The sequence below is a fragment of the Narcine bancroftii genome, chromosome 5, assembly GCF_036971445.1.
Source record: "Narcine bancroftii isolate sNarBan1 chromosome 5, sNarBan1.hap1, whole genome shotgun sequence".
Classification (NCBI taxonomy): domain Eukaryota; kingdom Metazoa; phylum Chordata; class Chondrichthyes; order Torpediniformes; family Narcinidae; genus Narcine; species Narcine bancroftii.
This window is the reverse complement of record NC_091473.1, coordinates 100,729,662-100,756,839: the sequence shown is the minus strand read 5'-3', so window position 1 is coordinate 100,756,839 and position 27,178 is coordinate 100,729,662. Positions and strand designations below refer to the sequence as shown.

The 27,178-nt window shown below is 38.5% G+C and overlaps 1 protein-coding gene across 1 annotated transcript in view; it reads right to left on the bottom strand.

Annotated features, from left to right (window-relative positions):
• Positions 1-15,208, bottom strand: part of LOC138763787 (protein Hook homolog 1-like) — a 98,178-nt gene extending 82,970 nt beyond the window's left edge. Inside the window, exon 1 of the mRNA XM_069938518.1 lies at positions 14,814-15,208. Within this exon, the coding sequence (XP_069794619.1) occupies positions 14,814-14,858 (45 nt within the window). The 5' untranslated portion in view covers positions 14,859-15,208. The remainder of the gene's footprint in view (positions 1-14,813) is intronic.
• Positions 15,209-27,178: the final 11,970 nt, after the last annotated feature.

Below are 27,178 nucleotides of genomic sequence, written 5' to 3'. Positions count from 1 at the left end.
CAGGTCTTGGACTTTGACCTGAAATAGGTCTTCTACGCAAGGCTCTGTGAGCACGTTCCAGTATTATACCTTCCGGGAAATGTTCTTGACCCAGCACCTGCGGAATCCATTCAGTAAAAAATTTTCTTGGGACTGGTCCCTCCATACCTTCCGGCAAACCAATAATCTTTATATTGTTCCGTCTGGATTGGTTTTCCAAATAATCAATCTTTTTCACCAAATTTTTATTTTGAGTTAGTAAGTCTTCGACCATTTTGGTCACATCAAAAACTTGATCCCGTATTTCGTCTCTATCTTCTTCACACAAATTAAATTTATCTCTCACTTCAAGCTTAAAAGCTCCAAACTCAGCCATCTGTTGAGAATGTATTTTCACCAGAGTATTAAACCTAGTACCAAGTTCAGTCATAATCTTGGATAATCCCTGCATTGTATAAGATAATTTAGATTCAAGATTCACATAAATCTTTTCAATTGGAAGAGATTTTGGCTCAGCAGATTCCTGCTTCTTCTGCATAACCAAAGGATCTTCTATTCCTTCCTTCATTCTGGTTGCCTTCCTTGTAGTATGACTGTGTGTGGAAACCCCAGCCACAGCCTCTCCAGCAATGACTGGAGGACGCTGGCCGGGGTTTTCCCCAGTCCATAATGTATTAAGTTCTCCCAGTACATCAAGTTGTATAGGTTCTTGTATCTCAAGAGATGCAGTTTGCAGCGCCACCTCTACAGTTGACAAATGCCTTTGAGTAACTCTTTGTTCTAAAGGCTGTTTGGCGCCCTCTTTAGGGGGCTCTACCGATGTAACATAGAGTTCTACATCCGAACACTGTACCTCTCTCCTGGGATCCATTTCACGCTGAGTCCCGGTGTCTTTCCTGTAGGTAGGCTCCAAAACTTGAACTTTTGGAAAATGTAGTTTTTTGATGATCTGTTGTCATTTTTTTTTGCTCTTTTCCACCAATTGTACCATCATAAGTTAAATTAACAGCACTGAAATTATCTAAACTTTTAAAGAATTTTAATGGGCATTTCTAGACAAAACAATAAGATAGAGTCAGGAGAGGACTGGAAGGCACGTCTGATCCTTATGCCACCTTGCCACGCCCCCCCCCCCCCCCCCCCCGACAAGCCCAAACTGGATTAAATTTGGATTTTAAAAATCTGATATGTTTTACTACTAAAACTTTTTAATCTGTCCAACTGTGAACATATTATCACTTTGATTGAAATTCATGTTAAGCATCTTGGAAGTGGCTGCAATGGTTTTGTTTTCTGGTTCAGAGACTTCAATCAACAGACAGTTTCTACTTTCATCTATAGATCCACACATATTTAATAAAATTTAAGTAGAATAACTGAAGGAAGCTAATTGGCCCATTAGGCCTATGCTTGCTGAAATTGAACTTCAAGTCTCAACTACTTGCGAACTCCTCGTCATAACCTTGTAGATTATGGGGTCCTCAAAGATCCATCCAAGTATTTGTTTTAAATATTGAGAGAGTATTCATCTCCATCATCTCTTCAGACAAGAAGTTTTAGATCTCCACTATTATTGAGTGAAATCAATTTTACTCAACACCATTGAAATCTCTGCCCCTAGTTTCTGCTGAAGTTTATAATAGCAGGGGACTTACAAGTCCAAGAGAAAAAATGAAATAATGTAATAATGTCTCATGGTAGTGGTCTTGTTTTGCTTCATCATTAAAGATGCTATAGAATCTGAATCTGCTTAATAGTATTCCTTATTTAGGTAATGCCCATGGTTTCTTTGTTGAGGGTGACATGTCAGATTAAAGAGATTTGAATTAGTTGTGAAATTCTGTGTGATCGACATCTTCTAATGTCAAAATATCATTGCAGCATTCCTATTATCTGGGTTATGCTGTTTTATAACGATTCAGTCTGTATTACAGGGATGCATGCTGTATGCCAGGGATGTCAAACTCAAATTCACGGAGGGCCAAAATTAAAAACTTGGACTAAGTCGAGGGATGAACTAAATATTTATTGAAAATTTTCAACAGATGTGTGGTGGAAAGTGTGCTGACTGGCTGCATCACGGTCTGGTATGGGGACAAAACACCTCTGAGCATAAAGCCTTCCAAAATATAATGGACACACCCCAGGACATCACAGGCAAAACCCTCCCCATTATCGAGAACATCTACAGGGAACTCTGCCATCAGAAAGCAGAAGGAATCATCAAGGATCCTCACCACCCAGCACACGCTCTGTTCTCACATCAGGAAAGAGGTATAAATGCCTCAAGACTCGTACCAGCAGGTTCAGAAACAGCTGTTACCCCTCCACCATTAGATTCCTCAATGACAAACTCTCATTTAAGGACTCTGACTTGTTCACTTTATTGATTTTTTAAAAATTCTTTCAGTATTGCAGTTTGTTTACATTTGCTATCTGTTTACAGCTCTTTATTTGTTTACATGTGTATGGTATGTACAGATTTCTGTTTTGCACTACCAATAAGCAGGAAAAATATTCTCATGCAAGTACTCTGACAATAAATCTGAAATCTGACTCTGCTGAGAGACTGGACATGCTCAGCTTTACATCAACCACAACTAGTAGGGGGGAAATCACGTGATGGAGTAGTGGCCGGTAGGGGAACTCCAGCCCTCTCCAGAAAAGTTAAAAAAAGATAGAGAAAAAACAAAGGCACAAACATAGAAACCATTACAAAGTGAAAGTGAAAGTGTGGAGAAAATGGCAGCGAAGAAAGAAAAACCAAAAACAACGGGAAGAAAAGAAGAAGGAAGGATGTCGGAGGAGGAAGCTGAAGGCCTTACCGGAGGCCCGCCGTGGAGAGAGAAGCCCGCTCCCTGACGTCAGTGGAAACCCTGAACTCAGGACTACAAAAATGGCTCACGGAGCCAAACAAAAGTGCGCAACCACGCATGCGCGATGCGCAAGACAAAAACAACACTGATGGGAAGGGGGACCAGCTGAGGAGTAAATCTCCACAGCTGAAACAGACAACTACAACACAACAGCAAGACTCTCAACAGGAAAACATAGAAAATAATGAGAACAAAAAGGAAGAGAATAAAAATAGGAAATCAAAGAAACAACAGATGACCAACCCAGAGGAAGAAGACCAGCATCAAGACACTTCTAATAAAAATAAGAAGACCAAAAATACCCAACAAAATAAAACAAACAACCCAACAAGAAAACCAGAAGAGACAGAGGTAAAGGACACAGATCCTGGAGTGGACTCAGAAGAAGAGGAGGGAGAACACAGAGAAATGGAAGATGAAGGGAAGGGCAAGTACATGGATATATTTTTTTTAAAGAATATATGGAAACATTAAAAGAATGGCAGACACAAGAATTCAGTGATATAAAAAGAAGAATAAAAAGTACAGAAGAAAAAGTGAATAGATTAGAGATGATCATGTCAGATATAGGAAAAAGAGTAGACAAGGTGGAGGAACGAGAAACAGCCATAGAAATGGAAGTAGATGACTTAAAAAACAAATTAGAAGAATCTGATAAAAAAAGTTAAAGAAACACAGGAGCTGTTAGCTCAGAAGATAGATATAATGGAAAATTATAATAGAATAAACAATATAAAGATAGTGGGCCTTAAGGAAGATGAAGAAGGCAAAAATATGAAAGAATTTATAAAAGATTGGATCCCTAGGGTCCTAGGAAGACCAGAATTACAGGAAGAAATGGAAATAGAAAGGGCACACAGAACATTAGCCCCTAAACCACAACAAAAACCAAGATCCATTCTAGTAAAATTCCTAAGATATACAACAAGAGAAAATATATTGGAGAAGGCAATGAAAAAAATAAGAGAAGACAAAAAACCACTGGAATACAAGGGTCAAAATTTTTTTTTCTATCCAGATATAAGTTTTGAACTCCTGAAGAAGAGGAAGGAGTTCAATGCAGCAAAAACGACCCTATGGAAAAAAGGTTATAAATTTATGTTAAAATACCCTGCAGTACTTAAAATAGTTATTCCGGGGCAGCAAATCAAACTATTCTCAGATCCGGAAGAAACACGAAAATTTGCAGAACAACTACAAAACAGACAGAGAGATGAAGAGATGTAACAAGAACAAAAATGACAACAAACTATATATATAAATAGAGTATAAGTAAGAACTAAGAAGGGAAAGGAAGGGAAGAAAGGAAGTAAGGAGGGAATTAAGAGAGTGATCTTTGTTATATATGAAGATTAAAATCTTTTTTTTGGGGGGGCTGGGTGGGGAAGAATAATGGTCACTGCGAAATCAGTTGACGCTTGCAAGCGGATTCGCAAATCCAAATGGAGAGGGGAGATGTGGTTGCCCGACAAGGGACAAAGGGCAACTCAGAAAGGGGAGGGACTAAAGGAATTTTAGATATGAGAATAGTGGAAATATTTTATGTTTTAGGAATGTTGTCTTATAATGTGTTCAAAAAAAGAAAGCAGAAATGGATAAGAAGGGAAGGTGGTGATGAGGAAATGGAAAGGAAAGATAAACAAAGTATGAAATGACTATGTTGAACCATATGACTTTAAATATTAATGGAATACATAACCAAATCAAAAGGAAGAAACTGTTAAATTTACTGAAAAAAGAAAAAATTAATATAGCATTCGTACAAGAAACACATCTAACTGAAGTGGAACACAAGAAATTAAAGAGAGATTGGATAGGACATGTAACAGCAGCATCATATAATTCAAAAGCCAGAGGAGTAGCTATATTAATCAATAAAAATGTACCAATCAAAATAGAAGAGGAAATAATAGATCTAGCAGGGAGATATGTAATGATAAAATGTCAGATATATTCAGAATTTTGGAATTTACTCAATGTATATTCACCTAATGAAGAAGATCAAAAATTTATGCAAGATATCTTTTTGAAGATAGCAGATACACAAGGGAACATACTAATAGGAAGGGATTTTAACCTTAATTTAGACTCAAACATGGATAAAACTGGAAAAAAAACTAACAGAAAGAACAAAGTAACCAAATTTATAATTAAATCGATGCAAGAAATTCAACTTTTGGATATATGGAGGAAACAACACCCAAAGGAAAAGGAATATTCATATTATTCGGGTAGACATAAAACATACTCAAGGACAGACCTATTCCTGTTATCAGCCCACATTCAAGGGAGAGTTAGGAAAACGGAATATAAAGCTAGACTATTATCGGACCACTCACCCCTGTTATTGGCAATAGAGCTAGAGGACATCCCACCAAGAATGTATAGATGGAGATTAAACTCCATGCTACTTAAAAGACAGGATTTTAGAGAATTCATTGAATGACAAATTAAAATGTACTTTGAAATAAATACGGAATCAGTGAAAGATAAGTTTATACTATGGGACGCAATGAAAGCGTTCATCAGAGGGCAAATAATAAGTTATGTAACTAAGATGAAGAAGGACTACAATCGGGAAACAGAACAGTTGGAAAGGGAAATAACAAATATAGAAAAAGAATTAGCAATAAAGGAAGATACAACTAAAAGAAGAGAATTGGCAGATAAAAAAATAAAATATGAAACACTACAAACATATAAGGTGGAGAAGAACATAAAGAAGACAAAACAGAAATATTATGAGCTAGGAGAAAATACGCACAAAATTCTAGCGTGGTAGCTTAAGACAGAACAAACTAAAAGAATGGTATTGGCATTAAGGAAAAAGGACAAACAAATTACATATAATCCAACGGAGATCAATGAAAACTTCAGGGAATTCTATGAGCAACTATATCAAACTGAAAACGAAGGGAAAGAAGACAAAATAGATGAATTTCTAACTAAAATTGAACTACCGAAATTACAAACAGAGGAGCAAAATAAATTAATAAAACCATTTGAAATAGAAGAATTACAGGAGTATTAAAAAAAACTACCGAACAATAAAACACCAGGAGAGGATGGATTCCCAATAGAATTCTATAAAACATTTAAAGACTTGTTAATTCCTCCCCTCCTGGAAGTAATCAACCAGATTGATAAAACACAAAGCATACCAGATTCTTGCAAAACAGCAATAATTACAGTGATACCAAAGACAGGGAAAGATTCACTTGCACCAGCGTCATATAGACCAATATCTCTACTTAACACAGATTATAAGATAATAGCTAAACTATTAGCAAACAGATTGGCCGACTATGTACCAAAAATAGTAAATCTAGACCAAACTGGATTTATTAAAAAAACACGAACAACAGACAATATCTGTAAATTTATTAACTTAATTCATGCAGTAGAAGGAAATAAAACTCCAACAGTAGCGGTTGCTTTAGACGCAGAGAAGGCCTTTGACAGAGTAGAATGGAATTATTTATTCAAAGTACTACAAAAATTCAGCCTACCAGAGAAATATATTAATTGGATTAAAGCATTATATAAGGGGCCATTGGCGAAAGTGACAGTAAATGGATATATATCAAAACAATTTAACTTGAGCAGATCAACAAGGCAGGGATGTCCACTATCTCCCTCACTGTTCGTGTTAGCTATAGAACCACTAGCAGAACTGATAAGAACAGAAAATAAAATAAGAGGGATAAAAATAAAAGAGAAGGAATATAAAATCAGTCTATTTGCAGATGACGTTATAATATACTTAACAGAACCAGAAATATCAATAAAAGAATTACATAGGAAATTGATGGAATATGGAGAAGTATCGGGGTACAAGATCAACGCAAATAAAAGTGAAGCAAGGCCAATGAATAATGAGGATTTCACAAAGTTTAAGAAAGAATCGCCATTTAGATGGCAAACACAAGCAATGTGATACCTAGGTATGCAACTATATAAAAACCTCGACCATCCATTAATGAAAAAATTACAAGACAATTTAGAGCATTGGAAAGACTTACCACTAACACTGATAGGAAGGATAAACTGTATTAAAATGAACATTTTCCCAAGGACACAATACCTAATTTCAGTCATTACCAAAACACCTAACAGAGAAATTCTTCAAGGAGTTAAAGAAAATAATAAGGAAATTCTTATGGAAAGGCGGGAAACTGAGGATAGCACTAGATAAATTAACAGAATGGTACAAACAAGGAGGCTTACAACTACTAAACTTTAAGAATTATTATAGAGCGCACAATTAAGATACCTATCAGATTTTTATCAAACAAGGGAAAAACCAGATTGGACCAGATCTTTTTTTTTTAAACTTTATTTAAAATTTTATGACATGAATAAAATAAAAATTACATTTAAAGAAATAATAAAAAAATAAGATAATAAAAATTAGAATACTACATCATTAAGCTACACAAATTAACCCCCCCAATAATTATAACACATTAATCATCTAATTTAAAATTAGTCCAATCCTCCCCCCAAAATAAATATATAAAAATGTGTTAAAGATGAACAGGATAATGAGAGCTATAATGATCTATTACTTTTCGAATGGTCAGAAATCAGAATCTGACTATTAACCTGAAAAAGACCGATATCTACCGCATTTTTTATCAGTCACTCGGGCTGAGAGGTCGCGCTAGACGGGAAATTAGCCGACAGGTAGTTCCTTGCTGCAGACACGGAGTCGAATATTTGACGAGCTTGGTTCTCCGGAGAAATCCTGAGCCTCGCAGGATACAGGAGCGCAGGTTTCAGTTTCTTCTCAAAACATTCGGACATCAGATCTTTAAACAGTCTTCGAGCGCGTACTACCTCCGGACTAAAATCTTCATAGGCTCTTAGACTAAAGCCATGAACAGTCACATTTCCAAGTCTTCTGGCTGTACGAATCAATCTATCCTTTGTACTCACGTAATGCATACGGACCATCACCACTCTGGGTTTGGAAGCTTCAGCATTTCGGTTCCAGATACGATGTACTCTATCAAGTAGCGGTGGATCAGCAGGGAATTCGGATGGGTATGCTTCTTTTAAAAGCTCGGCAAAAAACGTCAGGAGATCTCCTTTCTCAATGCCTTCAGGAATTCCAACCAAACGAATATTTTGTCTTCTGGAACGGTTCTCTGAATCAATGCTTTTCAGCTGGAGCGCTTCTAGTTGTTTAATTGCTTTGGAAAGTTTCTGTTCGACCTCAGTCAGTCTAATCTCTTTTTGCTGAACTTCAGTTTGAAGAGCTGCAATTAAAGTATGTTGTTTTTTGGCTTCAGCTTCTGAGGCAATTAAAGCTGTACGAAGTTCAGCTAGGTCTTTTTTGCGACAAACATCTTTGAATTCATCACGAAAGAATTTTTAAAAGTCAGTGAAGGTCATCTCACTTAGTTTAATGTCTGGTTGTTTCTTCTCTCGGCCGTTACCTTCTTCTGCCCGGGTTTTAGCTCGTGTAGCTTTTCCTTCAGTCATTTCTTCAAAATTTACAGACTCAAGTATTATTTCGAGAAATAATAAAGATCTTTCTGACTTCTGTGAAGTTAGTTCAAAGGTGGATACAGGTTAAAAATAGTATATTTTATGGAGCAAAAACCAAAACGTGTTCACTCCATGAGCGCCACCTGGAGACTCCCCCCCCAAAATAAAGAGTGAAGAATTAATTAACAATATTGTAAATAAAATAGAAAAAACCCCACTTACAAAAAAAAGATAAAACAACAACAACAAAAAAAAATTACTAACAACAAAAAAATATCAATATTAAAATAATACCCTTAAACATATATTTAAATCAAACATAATACATGTATTTAACAAATGAAATCCACTTTAAAACTAAGTTCAAATATTAAAATCATATATCAACCACATACCTGTTATTCAAAAAAATCATAATTAATAATACATAAATACAGAATTTCCATTAATACCAAGTTTCCTTTATAATTCATCGAGAGAACAAAAACATCCCTTAGAAAAACAATCAGATAAACTTTTTATTCCCTTCCCCTCCCCTTATATAAAAAAGAAAAAAAAAGAAAAAAGTTCAAACTCTTATAAAATTCTCCATATTCTTCATTTATAACATCTTCAAAATTCTCTATCGAAATTAACTTAATTTTATTAAACTCTTCTCCCTCAATGTATTTGTACTTAATTTTCATCTTTTTCTTCTTATCACCTTTCCCCTCATCTTCCTCTTCATCTAATTCAACATCCTCAATTTTTGACTTATTATCTTCTGTGACATCATCATCTTAAAAAAGAAAGAAAAGAGGAAAAAAAACCCAAAAAAAGAGAAAAAAAAGAGAGAAAAAAAACCTCCTAATTCCCTCTCAATTACAATCAGAAAACAAAAAGAGTTTAAAAAAATTATTTATTTTTTAAAAAATAATAAAAAAACCTTCATTTCTTAACCCAAAAATTAAAAAGAAAAAAAAAAACAGGTCGGAGGTCACAACTACCTCCTCCTGTTTAAACCGCCCAAAGCGGTAACTACCCCAAAATATTGGGTGTGAGATAACTCACAGGTAGCTGATGACTTCTGGAAACTAGTGCCCACCCAGTTCCCTCTCCCAACTCCCATTTCATTAAACTATCATCATTATTTAAACTCTTCTCAAAAGAAAGATAAAAGATTTATTTTTTTTAAATCAACGTTACCACTTCGGTCACCATTGCTTCCATTTCTTTTAAAAAACTGGATCCCACCTTACATCTCTACTCTCTTTGGAGACCTTGAAGGACTACATCGTTCCTGAAACTGCATGATTGGTAGAGACTGAGCAAAGTCCATAACCTCTTTAGGATTGTCAAAGAACTTTGGCTAATTTCCATCCTAAAAAATCTTCAGTACTGCAGAATACCTGAATGTTTCCTTATGTCTTTTTTTCCCACAACCGTTCTTTCACAGAATTAAATTCGCGTCGTTGAAACATAATTTCTTGACTCAAATCTTGATAGAAGAAAACAGGATTATTCTGAACCATCAAAGGAGATCTATTTTGCTGGGCATTTCTAATAGCCGTACGTAAAATTGTCTCTCTGTCACAATAGTTTAAACAACGGATCAAAACAGATCTTGGATTCTGTCCTGAAAAAGATTTTTTTCTTAAAACTCTATAAGCACGTTCCAGTATTAAACCTTCAGGGAATTTATCCTGTCCTAACACTCGTGGAATCCATTCAGTAAAAAATTTTCTTGGATCTGGTCCTTCTATGCCTTCTGGCAAACCAACAATTTTCACGTTGTTCCGTCTAGATTGATTCTCCAAATAATCAACCTTTTTTGCTAAATTTTTATTTTGGATCTGCAATGTTTCAATTATTCTATTTTCATCTTGCAGTTGATCCTGTGCATCGACTAAACCTTGATCACACATTTCAAATCTTTCAATGGTTTCAAGCTTAAAAGCTCCATTAATGACTTCTACCATCGCATTAATCTTGGAAATAAACAGGTTCACAAAATTAGCTAAGTGACTCGATACAGAATATATCTTATCTTCAAGATCCTTAACAGACATTTCAACAGAAGTAGATTCAGGCATAATGGGGTCTTGCTGTTCCTTAGAGACCACGGGATCTTCTGTCCCTTCCCTTAATTTAGTATCTTTTCTAACAGTTTGACTTCGTATAAAAATCCCACTCAAAGTCCCCCCAGCAATGCCAGGAGAGTGAAGATCAGGGTTATCTTTAAGCCAAATCTCTTTAATCATCTTCACTGAATCGATGTCTGGAAAAACCGTTGTAATTGAAGATGCATTTTGCAGCGCCACCACTATAGCAGTCGAATGACAACTCTTTAACTCTCCAGCTGGTGGCGCCCCAGCTGATTCAACTGTCAAAGCCTCAGCAACAACACCTGCAGTGGCCACCGTGCGAAACACTGGCACCCGTCCAGCCCCTTGTTCTGAAAGCTGTTGAGTGCGACCTTCAGAGAGCCTCACCGGCTTAAAACAAAGCTTCAATGCCGAACTCTGCACGTCCTCCTCTGGATCCATTCTACGTTGAGACCTGGCTTCTTGTAAACAAGTAGGCTCAGACAATTTCGGAAAATGTAGTTTTTTAACAGTCTGTTGATATTTTCTTTTACCTTTTTTTTTTGCATATAAACCATTAGGCACTAATGCAACACTTCTTATTATTTATAAACTTTTTAAAAGAACTTTAACGGGCACTTAAAGACAAAACAATAAATCAGAGTCAGGAGAGGTCTGGAAGGCACGTCTGTTCCCTATGCCATCTTGCCACGCCCCCCAGATTGGACCAGATTAGAACTAGATAAAATAGGGGAGAAGATACCTAAACATATACTATATAAATGGGATGAAAAATTGGTGCAACGTAGGAATTCACCGGTATTGCATCATCTGCTCAACATTTGGAAGAAGATTCATGTAGAAAGGAATAAAACAAATTACCAACTACCAAAACTAATATTGACGCAAAATCAACTAATCCCTTTCACAATAGATAACCTTTCCTTTAGAGAATAGGAGAGAAAAGGGATCAAAAGAATAGAAAATTGTTTTTTGGGAAATAAATTATTATCCTTTGAACAAATGAAGGATAAATATAATATAACTCACGATACAATGTTTGCATACTACCAACTGAAAACCTACTTGAAGGACAAATTGGGAAACAGTCTGAGGTTACCAGAAGGAAGCAATTTTGAATATGTGATTACAGACACAATGATAATTAAAAAATTTGTAACAAACATGTACATCAAATTGCAAGAAAAGGAGAACGAGGAAACAAACAGTAAACCTAAACAAAAATGGCAACAAGATCTAAACATAAAGATAAAGAATGAAACATGGGAGAAGCTATGCTCCGGAACTGAGAAATTCAATAAACACGAGGTTACACGTGATACAATATAACTGGATACACAGGCTATACATCACACCTCAAAAGTTAAATAAATGGGACCCAACAGTATCAGACAGATAATTTCGCTGTAAAAAGGAAACGAGAACAACAATTCATGCAATTTGGACATGTGAAAAAGTGGAAAAATTTTGGGAAGATCTAAACCAGATATTAAATAAAATCACAAAAAGCAATATACCAAAAAACCCAGAGATCTTCCTCCTAAGTAATATAAGAAACAAAGAATTTGGACTCGATTTGGATGGAGCACAAAAAAGATTTGTTATGATAGCCCTAGCTGTAACAAAAAAATGTATTATGTCAACCTGGAAATTAGAAGATAACTTGAGAATACAACAATGGTACATAGAAATGAATAAATGTATTCCATTAGAAAAAATAACATATAATTTAAGAAATAACATTACAATATTCGAACAAATATGGGAGCCATGCATGAAATACAATAGAGAAATCCTACCATGGACTTCCACCACCTAAAATGACAGAAGGAGAAGATAATGAAAAGAACTGAATCAGTAAAATTTCTCGTTTATTTTTATTAAGTGACAACATTGTTTAACGGGTTTAATGTATCTTATAGATTGAACTTCAAATAAATGGAGAAGGGGGTGAGGGAGGGAGGGGGTGAGGGAGGGAGGGAGGGGGGGAAGGGGGAGAAAACGACACTATATATTTAAGAAGAAAAATGTCTGTATGTGTCTTGGTCAATATGGTTTATATTGTGAAAAATTTAAAAAAATTAAAAAAAACACAACTAGTACATCTGGCATAGCGGAATCCATCTGAATAGACATTAATTAGAAAGGTAAGTTTAACTACGTGTTTTTATTTTTTATTTCACAGCATTGATGCTTTCAGTTAATGGTGCTTAATGTGTTGTAAATTAATTTAATATGATTACATATTTAAAAATTATTTTCAACAGCTTTCAAATGTCTTTGATCATGCTGCCCAGTAGGCAGGGTCACAGTTTGTGCTGCCTGAACCCAAATCATTGTTCATTCCACCTTGCAAAATAAGCACAGTGGCCATGGGACCTGAGCCATGTAAAGATGATACAGCTGAATTACTCAGAAGAAGAAAAATGATCAGGATGTGTGAGAGATTGGAGAGTGGAAAAGCAGATGAAATTTAACTCAGTATAAGGTGACGTATTTCTGGCAAAACAAACTAGGGCAGGACTTGGTAAGGCCCTGGGGAAAGTTGAGGAAAAAGAGACCGAGGGGTAACAGTACATAGTTCTTGAAAGTGGTGACACAGGTGAAGGAGGAGGAGTTTGGCAGATTTGGGAGGTTACAAAGCACAGGATTTGGGATGAAGCATGAAAGTATGCTGATGCTGAGATTGTAGTCAAGAGACAGAAATACTGAAGGAACTAATATCTCAGGGCTCAGGCTCAAAACGTCCATTTTATATCTTCACCTCTGACTGACACTGCAAGACCTGCTGAGTTTCTCCAGCATTTCTGTGTTGGACAGGATTTGGGATGTCATGACCATATTTGGAGCATCGTGTGCATTTCTGATTTCCCATTTGTAAGAAGGTGTCATTGAGGTGGAAAGGACGCAGAAAAGATCCACCAGGATGATGATGGGATATGAAAATTTGAGTTATGAGAGAGGCTGGATAGAATAGGTATTTTCTCACTGGATGTAGGATCCTGAGGGATGATCTTGTAGGGGTTTATAAAATTATTTGGGCATAGATAAGTAAACAGTTATATTCACAGGGAAGGGGAATCTAAAACTGGTGGCATTTAAGGTGAAAGGGGAAAGATCTTGAGATATCTTATTCAATGGCAAAGTAAGCATGAGTGGCCAGATGTTACTTCCATAATTTATGTTCTTACCTAACTAGCCAGCATCTGTGGTGAGTGCAATGGGATTATGGTTTCAGATTGAATTGATAAAATATGAATGGACTGTAACATTTTGATTCTACATCTCTAATTAAGCTTGTTTGATTGGTGTTTGACTAATCATTTAAAATACAGAGAATAAAATATATTTGACAATGACAAGAAATAGATTTTATTGAAAAATAAAATCTGTAATCCATCATTCTGCTATTTTGACAAATTTAGTATAATTAAAAGCAGTAGCAAGCACAACACATGAAGGAAGTGTGTTTAAAGACCATGGACTGCTGCTAATTTGTTTGGTGGAATTAGATCTACTGCTCAGCGACTCCACAGTGACTATGCTTTTGGTTAAAGTAGGCGATCCTTCATCACAAAAAAATATATATATTTGTGATTCAGCTATTGTATCAACCAACTCCTCTTTCTCAACAAGACAGCTGCTCATTTTCATCCATCTATAGCACCCCTCCACTATCCTGTGCAACCCATTTCCTGGGGAGACCAGAGAAAGACAAAGCAGAACTGGATCTATTTCCATCCACTGCACTAAATCCCTTGTAATCTGCTGTCGGACTATGCAAAAATCCTCAGGCCTCAGGGTCACCAGGTGAGGCTTCCCACTCACCAGACTCATTCACACCACCCCCTTTCGACTCATCAGAGCCGAGTTTCCCTTTCAAATGACCAGATTCACCTTAAAGTTCATTACAATAATTTGTAACTTATTAGAAAGGCGAATTAAAATTCCTTTTAGGCATTACTAGAAATAGCATCCAATAATCTGCTAAATGGACACCATAATCCTGAGCATATTGGATATTTGGAGTTTAACTATAGTAGAATTTTTATGTTAACATTGGTAAAGAGGTAGAGTACAAATTGAATACGCTCAATTGTATGATTGATACGAGCAATGGAGAAATATGTTCCTGTTCTTAAGACGGGTTTTTTTTGGGGGGGGGGATTAAAATTTTTGCAGTAGTTCGGCAACGATACCATGCACTTCACTAACAATGCGGCATGTTGACTTTGTATCTGAACAGAAGTGGAAGCGCTGTCCCAGTCGGGGTGGCCATGCCTGGTCTCACACCTGTGCAGAACCCCGCAGGTGAGTGACGGGGAACACGGGGCCGTGCAGAAGGACAGTGGCGGATGACAGTTCTCCAGCACTCACTTACCCAGATGAGCAAACTCGCGCACAGCTCGGATTGATCGACTTCCATTGCTTTAAGCCACTTGCATACATCAATGGCGACCACTTATTTTCACTTTGACCTGCACTCTTCCGCCTCGGTGCACCTGGGCCGGCAAGGAAGCGCTGAGACAGGACGCCAGGTGAAGGGCTCCTCCGCGCAAGGAAAACTGGCGATTGGGATTGGCTTTCCCCGCGGTGATCGGCACTTGCAGTATCCAGTCAGGGGGTCGCCTCGCAACAGAAGCCCCGCCCCCCTCGGTCCCACGACAGGTAAATTGTTCGTGCTGCTTTAAAGCCGCGCCAATTCTTGGACGAGTTGCAAGTAGTTGTATCCACCGATGAGCAGAGGAGTTTTTACCTTCAAGATCCAAAAAGATCGCAGGTTGAAACATGAAGAGGACAGTTACCTCCAAAAGTTTAAACAGCAACTTCAAGGCCATTTCAGAGTCGATTTTTCAAATGCATGGGGATGCCACATAAATAACTTAATCTCCACGAAGCGTTCGTTCCTGCGTTTTCATTGGGCAATCGGGTTGTCAGTCTTTACTGGAACTCAATGAGGAAGTGGCTGGGTTACGATCCTGTATCCAGAGGGAAGGGGGGGAAATTAGTTCTACTCCCTTCTGCCTGGCCAAAGCACCCGCCAGAATGATGTCTAACTGCATTTCTAGACTTCCAATAGTTGTATTAAAAGTATTTTGAAATGATAAGATACTGTTGGTAAATTCCCCCCCCCCCCAAAAAAAAATGGATCTAATTCTTGAGTGATGGAGAAAAATTATCCAGATGCGCTCATTTGGGGAACTCATGCCGAACTATTTTCCCACCTGGTCACATCGTACCCATCCCATCCATTACCTGTCCAAATTTTTCTTAAATGTTCAAATTTGAACTCGCATTCACTACTTTCCCTGGCGGCTGGTTCCACACGTGAACAAGCTCCCTCTTGCGTTTGGGCCCACACCTCATCCCGCCCTCACCACCATTCGGGGCCCTAAACAGTCCTTCCAAGTGAAGCAACTTTTCACGTCAATCTGCAGGGGTCATCTACTGCATCCGGTGCTCCTCCCGCTGTGGGTCTTCTCTACATCAGAGAGACTGGACACAGACTGGGAGATTACTCCGTCCGCTGCAATAGTGCGGATCTCCCAGTAGCTACCTGTCACATTTGTGGCCCAAAATGTGAAGTTAATAAAAAATTAAACACGTTTTATCAGGTAAACTTCTCAGTGGCTTTATTCTCCAGTTTCCCTTTGTTCTCCTGCTTGTGTTCTTATCTCTCTCTCATACCACGTGACTTCCGGTACATCTCATACATATTCATTATCATGACATCCCTCCTTTAATCAGAAATAAACTTTACCTTCACTTACCAATATCCCTCGGAAACATACAAACATCGTAACTAATGGTAATACTATAACTCAACTACATAAAATTTACTTCCTACAGCACTCATACATGCACTTTATGATATAAGATTAAATACTGTCCCAAAGTTCTTATTAAAACTATGGCACAAAGTCTTCGTATTGTTTGGGCGCTTTCCGGTTTTGTTTCGGCCTGCCTGCGATATTGTCGTCGCTTCTCAGTTGTTCACTCTCAGCGTCGGAAATACTGCTCGCCACGGCTTCGGGTGTTTCTGGCGCTCTAGTCACTTCATCAGGAGTGCTGGTAACTGGCTCTGGAACATCATCAGGTCTCTCAGTTTCAGTATCTCGTATTGGCCTTTCAACCTCTTCGCTCGATGTATCTCTGGACTGGTACCTTTTTACACCTGATACATTTCTCTTATACAGGACTCCAGTCGGAGACTTGACTGTCACCATACTGCCACTTCTGGATACGACAGTATAGGGTTGATGGTAATAAGGTGTGTCTAGCTTACCACCAGTTTCATGCCTCACTAGAACATTATCTCCTGGCATGATGTCTGAGTACTTGGCTCCACGTTTCGAATCTGTGTACAGCTTTGCTGCACCTTTCTTTTCAGCATCGTGGTCCCTCATCTCCTGGTCGTCTCGGATTTCCTTTATTTCTGGCATTGTTGTGCAGATTTTTCTCCCAAAAAATGCTTCTGCAGGACTTTTTCCAGTGGTTGCATGAGGTGTTGCTCCATAGACAGCCACATAAGATAGCAATGCTTCTCGCCAATTTTGTCCTTCTGCGTGTGCAATCCTCAATCGTTTTTCAATGGACTGATTTTGTCTCTCTACTTCTCCGTTGTCTTGCAGCCATTTCAGAGTTACTTTATGATGGTGGATACCTGTGGTCATCATGTATTCCGCAAATGTCTCTGAAATGAATTGTGGACCATTGTCAGAGTATAATGTAACAGGTAATCCATATCTTGCGAATATCTCTGCTAATGCTTGTATTGTTTTTTCAGTGGTTGTGGACTTGAACACCACGTACTCATAGTATCTGCTGTAGTAATCTATCACTACCATAATTGATTCACCCGTCGGTAAAGGTCCAAGAAAATCAACAGCTACGTCGACCCATGGTCCTGTCGGGAGTTGAGTACTCCGGATCGGTTCTGGCGGATTACTCTTACTTGTGATTTGACATCCGTGACAAGTTTTAACAAATTTCTCTGCGTCTTTATCACAACTTAGCCACCATACCTTGGTCCTGAGGTTTTGCTTGGTACCAACAATACCAAGGTGTCCTTCATGCGCTAAGGATACGATCTTCGGTCTCAATCTTTGCGGTATCACCAATCTGCAACCTCTTAATACACACTGTCCGATGCAACAAAGTTCGTCTCTAATGGGAATGTAAGCCTTGTGAGTACACTTGTCCCATTGTCCACTCTGTATGCATTCTCTTACTTCCATGAGTTCTGGATCATGTTCGGATTCTCTCTCGACTTCCTTCGTAGTCACAGCTTTCGGTGTCGAATGAATAGCTACGAAGCGTACAAAGCTCTCTGTTTCTGTTCCCAATTCTGACTTGGATTGTGGACCACCATCCTTCACCAATCTGGACAGCGGATCTGCAATGTTTGCTTTCCCTGCTATGTGGATTACTTTATATTTGTAGGGTTGTAGTCTGAGTACCCATCTCTCTATTCTGGCACATGGTTTGGATCTAGGTGCATAGATCACCTCTAATGGCTTATGATCTGTGATGAGTTCAAATTCAATGCCATATAAATATGCATGGAACCTCTCACAGGCCCATACAAGTCCGAGTGCATCTTTCTCTGTCTGAGAGTATCTTCTTTCCACATCTGATAACGATCTGCTGGCATAGGCAATGATTCTTGGTCCTCCATCATGCATCTGGACCAACACGGCTCCTAAACCAATCGGGCTGGCATCCGCTATGACTTTGGTTGATGCCGCCGGATCATAATATCCAAGAGTTTTTGCATCTGTCAGGCTTTGCTTCAGCGCTGTGAACGCTTTCTTCTGCTCAGATCCAAAATGAAATGGTACACCATTCCTGGTTAGTTTCCTTAGTGGTTCTGCCACTGTAGCGAAATTAGGAATGAACTTTGCACAAAAATTAACCAATCCCAGGAAACTCCTCATCTCTGTTGCGTTCTGAGGTGCACATGCCTCTGCAATAGCTTTCACCTTGGCCTCTGCAGGGTTTAGTCCTTCCCGTGTAAGTCTGTGTCCCATGAAATCCATTTCTGACACACCGAACTGGCACTTGTTTCTATTCACGGTAAGGCCTGCCTCCTGTAGTCTAGATAGTACACGCCTCAACCGTTTGTCATGCTCTTCCTTCATTGGTGCATGAACTATGATGTCGTCAGAAATGTTGGCAACTCCAGGAATGCCTTGAATCACTCGACGGATTTCATACTGGTAGATCTCCGAAGCTGCATTAATTCCAAATGATAGTCTCTTGTAACGATACAATCCACTGTGAGTCACAAATGTTGTCACATCTCGGGAACCTGGATCCAGCTCTAATTGATGATAGCCCCATTTCAGATCAATTTTTGAGAATACCTTGCTGGTAGTTAGTTCTTGAAGAATTTCCTCCACTGTTGGTATAGGGTGTCGTTCTCTAATTATAGCTTCATTGGCCATTCTCATGTCAACACATAGTCTTATGTCACCCTTTGGTTTGGGCACAATCACTACTGGGCTGACCCATTGTGTCGAATGTTCCACCGGTTCAATAATGTCTTGTTCGATCAATTCTTTAATTTTGGCTTCGACTTTCCCACGAAGTCCAAACAGAGTTTGGCGCATTGGTTGTGCCTTGGGTTTGACCGTTTCGTCTACCGCTAGCTTCAATTGTCGACCTTTCAGCTTTCCTACTCCTTGGAAGACTGTGGGGAATTCTTGCTTCATATCCTCTAATGACTGAATTGAATTGACACAAGCTCCAATATGAAGTATTGCCAGGTCTTGCGCTGTGCTTCTACTCAACAATGGTTCTCCCCTCTCTTCTATGACCATAAACTCTGCTTCGGTGTACTTATCTCCAGCTTCAACAGTTGCAGTAAAACATCCAATGGACTGCAATGGCTTGGTTGCTGTGTATGGATACAGTTTCTTGGAACACTTATTTGAGGTACAGATGATCTTTTTCCTTTTCAACTTCTCCCATAAATGTCGATCAATCACATTACTGTCACTGCCTGAGTCTACAATGACCTGCACTGTCACTCCACCAACGATCAGTGGGGCCTTCTCATGATGTACTTCATTCAACGTAAATTGGTAACAACTCTGTTCCTCCTGGGTATCATCATCGTCACCATCTATCTGGCGAATGGTATCTTTCTTTCCAGGATACTTTCCTTTTCCCCAGGCTTTGCCTTTGGAAGTTGTACTCTTCCTCTTCTGGTCTGCATTGGACTTGCTTTTGCACTTCTTTGCAAAGTGGTCCTTACCTCCACACTTTCTACAAACTTTGCCTTTGGCCGGGCAATATGGGTCTTTTCCAAAGTGACCTCGGTTTCCACATCGATAACACTCCACGTCATGTGTCGGCGTATATCTTGGCTGATTATGGTGATGTGAGAGCCTCTTAATTTGCTGGCTTGAGTTGTCTTTCAGGGTCATGGTATGAAATTGCCCTTCAACAGCCTCTAATGCAGCAGCAATGGTTAAAGCATCGGTGAGTTCCAACTCACTCCCTCTTTCCAGTAGACGTCTTCTGAGTTTATCTGATCTGCAGTGCTGTACGACTTGATCCAATAATTGGTTGTCCAAATCAGCTGGCATGTAATTGCATCCAACAGCTAGCTGGCGTAGTCTCGTCACGTACTGAGCAATTGTCTGGCCATCTTCTTGTCTCGTTCTCCGAAACAAATGGCGTTGAAATGTAGCATTCGGTGTCACTACATAGTGTGCATTTAATTCATCTACCGCTTTCCGGTACTCATCCTTTCTTCCAGTATTCAAAAGTGTCTTAAATGTTGCCCGAACTGAGGGTCCTGCAGTGAAAAGAAGTAACGCCCTCCTCTGCGCTTTTTGTTCAACTGTACCGGTATCTAGAAATAGGCCACGACTGTCAGCGTAGGATTCAAATTCTTCCAGCCATGCCTTCCACTTCACACTTACAGTACTTGCATCACCCGTTGGGTCAAAATGAGCAATTCCACTATGTGTTAGAAAGTCTGCCCCAGCCATGAGGAAATATTCCAGCCCCAAAAGTACTAAGTCAAAGAGAAAATTCTTATCACCTTGAAGTTGTCTGTAATCCTCTGTAATCTTGTTTAGTCTTTAATTTTCTTCAAGCTTCTTTCATCCTCGTCGCCAATGTCACATTTGTGGCCCAAAATGTGAAGTTAATAAAACATTAAACACAATTTTTATCAGGTAAACTTCTCAGTGGCTTTATTCTCCAGTTTCCCTTTGTTCTCCTGCTTGTGTTCTTATCTCTCTCTCATACCACGTGACTTCCGGTACATCTCATACATATTCATTATCATGACACTACCCATTTCAATTCTCCATCCCAGTCCCTTGCCAACATGTCAGTCCATGGTCTCATGTACTGCCAGCCTGAGACCACCTGTAAATTAGAGAAATAACACTTCATCTTCTGACTGGGCACACTCCAAATGGATTGCATTAATATCGAATCCCCCCCCCACGCCGCCCCTTCCCTTGTCATCTCTCCATTTCCTGTTTCCTTTTGCACAGACATAATAAATTCTACCTTGTCCCTTATCACATCCAATTAGCACCTTTTGTTGGTCTGATTCCTCCCCCATTGTTTGAATTCTGAGACATTCTGACATATCCTGCTTGTGCATTTTCTGATTTTTCCTTCAAGAAGGACCCAGGCCTGAAACATTGGCAATATATCTTTGTGTCCTATAGACGCTGAAGGGACCTGCTGAGTTCCTCCAACATTTTTGGTGTCTTCCCTCTTATTTTTCCCTTAAACATTTCACCTTTCCCTTTTAATTCATCTCCTCCAGTTCTTGTCTTCCCTAATATCAGTGGGAAAAAAGCCTGTTTGCATTTACCTAGCTGTACCTCTCATAATTTAGTATACCTCCATCAAATTTCCCCTCATTTTCCAACACTCCAGGGAATAAAGTCCTAACTTTTTCAACCTTTCCGTCCAATGCAGTTCATCAAGTCCCAGCAACATCCTTTACATTTTCTCTGTACTCTTTCAATCCTATTGACATCTTGTAAGGAAGTGACAAAAAAAATGTACACAATACACCAAATTTGGCTTCACTGATTTGTTACACAATTTCATCATAACATCCCAAGGTACTCAATACTTTGATTTATGAAGACCAATATGCCTATCTCTCTTTTTGACCCTATCTACCTGTGATTTAACTTTTAAGGAATTATACATCTTTATCCCCAGGTCCCCCTGTTCTACCATATTTCATGATTCCCTACTATTTTACATGCAAATTCAGCCCAGGTTCATCCTCCTGAATGCAACAACTCACACTTGTCTGCATTAAATTCCATCAGCCATCTTGCAGCCCATTTTTCCAGGTGCTCCAGATCCTTCCTCGTTGACAATTACACTCCAAATCTTAAGCCCTTTTGATGGACTGACACCACATTGAAGCTGACTCAATGAGGAAAAGAAAAAGTGAACCTACCTTTTATGAAGAAAGCCTATAAGGCTGATCCAGCATTGCTTTAATGGAAAGCGCCATCAGGAGTTGTCCTTGGAGCTGAGGGAGGCATGGCAAGTGGTCCAGTACTGGTTGTCATGAGGTCAAACATATGTACTGAGCAATGGCCGTCTTCGTTACCCATAATCCCCCACACAGCTGGAACCATTCTGGGAAATGCAGAGTGGTTCCAGCTGCATGGGAGACTATGGGTAACAAAGACAACCAATGATCCCACATTAAAACAAAAAGAAGCTCACCCCGCCGGGCTCCGCTACACCAGTATACCTCTATTCGCTGATCCCATTTATCATAATAACATCCAGATTGTTGACATAAATGACAAACAACAAGGAACCCAGCACTGATCCCTGAGGAACACCACTAGTAGCAGGGCTCCAGACAGAGAGAATATCATCTACTACCACTCTCTGGCATCTCCTGCCAAGCCAATAATTAATTTACCATCACATCCTGGATACCAAGGGATTAAACCTGCTTGACCGACCTCCCATGTGGGACCTTGTCAAAGGCCTTAATTTTGATAACATCCACTGCTTTTCCTTCATCAATGTTTGTGGTAACATCTTTGAAAACGTTATTTCAGGAAAGGCCATATCACTGAAAATTAGTATTTTGACAATAAAATATGCTATTTGATTCAAATAATTGAATATGTATATAACATATATAATAACATATGTAATAAGACCAAAATTTTTTATTTGCAATTACCAAAATATATTTCTATAATAAATGAGATGAATAGTTTACAGGGCCTTTTAAGTTATAATTGTAAACTTATCCCACAGAAATTCCACAGCTCCTGGCTCTCTATTGGAAATCATTTGTATGTTTGTGACACCTGTTTATGCTTGGCATTCAAAACTTAAAATAATACATTAAAATTTAAACATTTAACTTGAAAAGACACATTTAATTATATTCAAGTTAGCACAATAAATCCAAATAATTTGCAGCTTACCAGTCTTCTTCAGCCACTCTTTGAAAGGATTGTAGTCACAAACTGGTAGATTTCACAGCAAATGTTTTCTCCAAGGCTCCCTTTGAAAGTTTGAGCCTTTCATTTTCACATACACCTTTGTAACTGTGCTGAATTTCTTGCTAGTCAAATGGGATTATACTGGCAGTTCATTCTGCAGTACAAATCACAGCTATTACTTGGGCTTAAAAGAAATATATCTAAACAAAGTAGCATTTCAATTATGAGATTTTTGAAATCTGATAAATCTGCAATAAACTTATTAAGCAATTTATAAGTTTTTTTGGCCACCTTGAGAATTCACTCTATGCCAACGATGGCTGAGAATAATTGAAGAATGTAAACAAACTGACGCAACACAGACCTTTAATAGTCTTGTACACAAACAACACAATTAATTGGGAGCTTTAGGAGAGAAAGAGAGCAGAGGCACTTCATATGATCAGAGAAAAGCTGACTCCAAGATCAACATTAGACAAAATGCCAAGAGGTTTGTTTAGAGGATTTTAAAATAGCCTGAAAGATGTGTGAAAATATTTGGAAAAGAATAACAGAAGGTTGGAATTTAAACATATTCATAACTAAATAGATTGGGATGCAGAGTTGAAGAGTGATGTGTTTTGAACTCTCAGTATCTGGACAGGAAAATTCCTGTCTAGAGAAAATAAATTCTCAACATGAACATAGAACATTACAGCACAGTACAGGCCCTTCGGCCCTCAATGTAGTGCCAATCCATATATTCCTACCAAAAAAAGCAAAACTCTTCCTGCCTTGTAAACCCTCTATTTTTCTTTCATCCATATGCCTGTATAAGTCTCATAACTCCCCCTAATGTTTCAGCTTCCAACACCACCACTGGCAAGACATTATCCAAGTGTTTTAATTATATATTGTATTTTAAAGGATGCAGAACAGGGTGGTTATAAAAATGATGTAAGACAATTACTGTCCACATTGTTACATTTATATACATAAATGATATATGCTTGAGCAGGACTTCAAGCCTTTAATTAGTTCAATAAAACTTAATTTAAACTTACATGCCTTAGTTCTCTCCATGGGCAGTATCATTGCTTTCCATCATTTATAAACAAATTTACCAATATATTATGTATAATTAACATCTGCTGGTTTACCACATTATCAGAAGAACTGAAGACAATATGCTGGCAATACTATGTATGTATTAAGTTATTTGTCCTGTTGGCTGTGACAAAATTTAGATATGTCTTTGGGGGATAAATTGGAGCAGGGTTTGTTGATGTAGATCACATACCAATTCTTTAAAACAGATCTTATTTAAAATACTGGAGCTCTGGTCATTGCTCAACATGTCGGGGCCTCAAAGCCTTTGCAAAGGCTTTGGAAAGTGCCCAAGGGACTTCACTAATGGATTGTTTACAAAAAGGCAACGGGTGAAAGAGCTTGTCGGAGCCACAGACTGTCTGGAGTGGAATTTGCTGTTGTAAGAGGGTCATGTGGTTTTGCAAGCAGAGAGAGAATAACATGTTTTTTTTTTCTCTCTGTGTGAGAGAGGGAGGGAGAGACAGACAGAGACCAGTTCTACAGTTTTACAGTCAACACCAGCAACTGGAACTGGAACAAGACAAGCTGTCATTTGGGAGATGGGTTGTGAGTACTTAGTTCAGCCTGGTCAAAGCCCTTGTGGTTTATGCAAGAGGAGAGGACCGGCTGTCTAATGTTTCACTTGAAATAGAGAAACAAAAAAGAACTCTGTGGTGAAAGAAAGAGGTTATCATCTGGAGAACCCTGAGGGGGAAAGTTGCTTTGGCAAGACACTGAAGTGACTGATGGAAGTACATCAGTTGTGGATGTCCTGGAACAACAAATCTCCCTGAAAACCGACAAAAATCTTCCTGAGTGGTAACAATTTACCTTTCAAGTACCAAAGCCTGGTGAACTTTATAAATGTTAAATTCTGTGCACAGTCTAAGAATTGCCTGCAACCAGTGAACTTGGAGGAATGAGAAGTGAGATTGGACTGTGAATCAAAGAACTTTTCTGAACTGACACACACATAACACACATGTGTGCTTAGAATTAGAAGGGGATTAACTTAGGTTAAAGTTAAGTTACAGAGTGATTCTGTTTTCATGTTTAAAGATAATTACAAGCAACATTTGCTTAATTAACCATTTGTCTTGGTGAATATCTATTTCCATATAACCATATAACCATTTGCAGCACAGAAACAGGCCTGCTGCTGGGTTTTGGGGTCCTCTGGGCTCAAAACATCAATCATTTGATTTTAGACATGTACATACAAAGACATACAAAACAGTGACAGGCCCTTTCAGCCCACGAGCCTGTGCCACCTAATTGACCTATGCCCCCGATACATTTTGAACAATGGGAGGAAACTGGAGTTCCCAGGGGAGGCCTATGCAGAAACTTGGAGAATGTACAAACTCTTTACTGACAGCATCGGATTCAAACCACAGTCGCATTTTCTGGTGCTGTCGTTGTGTTTCATTACTACACTCACTGTGCTGCCCTGGCAAAGTTTACACTCTGGCATTCCAAGTAACTATGGAAACCATTGTTCTTCAGCGCTAATGAAATACATATATTATTAATTATTGTTGAACTAGAATGCTAACTTAACACTACAACAGAAATAAGTTACTGAAATATTTTTGTTGTAGTGTGAAGATGACATATTTTAGCCACATAGCAATTTCAACTAACAAGCTGTGGTGTCAAAGAATTATAAAGTTTTCATCTTGCTTCCTGGAGTTTTTACTTTCCAAAAGACAGAACGTATAACGACACGACACACATTTTGAATTCTTGATCCAATATCAATTTTTTATCAATGCTGAACAACTCTATGTATATTTAGATTGTGTATAAGTTTAGATTTGTTTCTAATGAATACAATGTCTCAGGGATAGTTTTGGTTTGGGAACCTTTTTATACTACTAGACATCATCAATTGATATATAGTGCTTTGAAAGGATTTTTTGGAGGGGAGCAGGTCTGAGAGTCACTGTGTTATCTGCCTTACTAAATTTTCACAGAATTCATACTCTAATTTGGTTGTTTTCAACCAAATTTACTCTGACTACAAAACTCACTCTAAACTATGAAAAATGTCTGGAAAGTTTAGATTTCAATAATCATTAATCAATAAATAATCCTGTTATACACTGAATATTTAAAATAATGCATTTACCAACACTAGCAGGAGTGGTCACAATTACTTCATCACACAATGAATGTTTGACAAGTGTTACAAGAAGCACAGAATCATCCCAATATGACAGAGGAATTCCAAAATGTTAATACACATCAAATGCTCCATGCATTCACAGATCAAGAGGAATCATTCCATATGATATAATTCCAAATTATTTTGATTACATCAGTTAGTTTTGCGCCATCATGTGGCAATGTATAAATGAATGCTCTGCAAACAACAGAGTAAGTGAACTGCAAACACAAGGATTCATCACGATTTTTATGGCATTGAAGGGAAATAGTCAGTTATGCTCTTTTGACAGAACTTACCAAATTTGTCTAATATTCCAACTTATTCCTTCGAGTACTCTTGTATAAAGACAGAATTATATCCACCAGTCATGCCCACCAACCCAAGAAGTAACCCTTCCATATTATTTGCAGTAAGTTAACTACTTTAAAGAAGAGAATGCAGGTACAAATACAAGCAAAATTTACAACACACAAGAGTTAGCATACATGACTAGAATGAGTGCTATAGTTACTGCTTGATCATTCCTTTGACTGGCGTAACTTGCATAATTCAAAGATATATTGGGTAATCAAGCTCAACAGTTGAATACAAAGGCTTGAAAAGGAGACTTAGCAGATAGCAGCTGATTGGGCAATCATGGTCAGATGACCCGAGCATCACTTTAAAAGAGAGGAACTGTGCAGTGGACTGATCATTGTCAGAGTGAAAAGGCTTTGATTCAGGAGGTGTTAGGCATTAGGAGCTGAGGTGGTGGTGGTGGTGCAGGAGTTGAAGTAAGTAAGGGCCACCCTATTGGAGGAAAAAAAAGGATTCACCAGGTAGGCAAGGGTCAGGGCAGGTTTAATATATCATATAATTTTTCCTCTAGTTATAGACAGTGGGAATGGCAGCCAAGGCAGAGGAATACACCTGTTGCAGAATATGGGTCATCAGGGAAGCCAGCAGTATCCCTGACGACTTCATCTGCAAGAACTGCATCCAGCTACAGCTCCTGACACACCAAGTTAAGGATTTGGAGCTGGAGTTGTCTGAACTCTG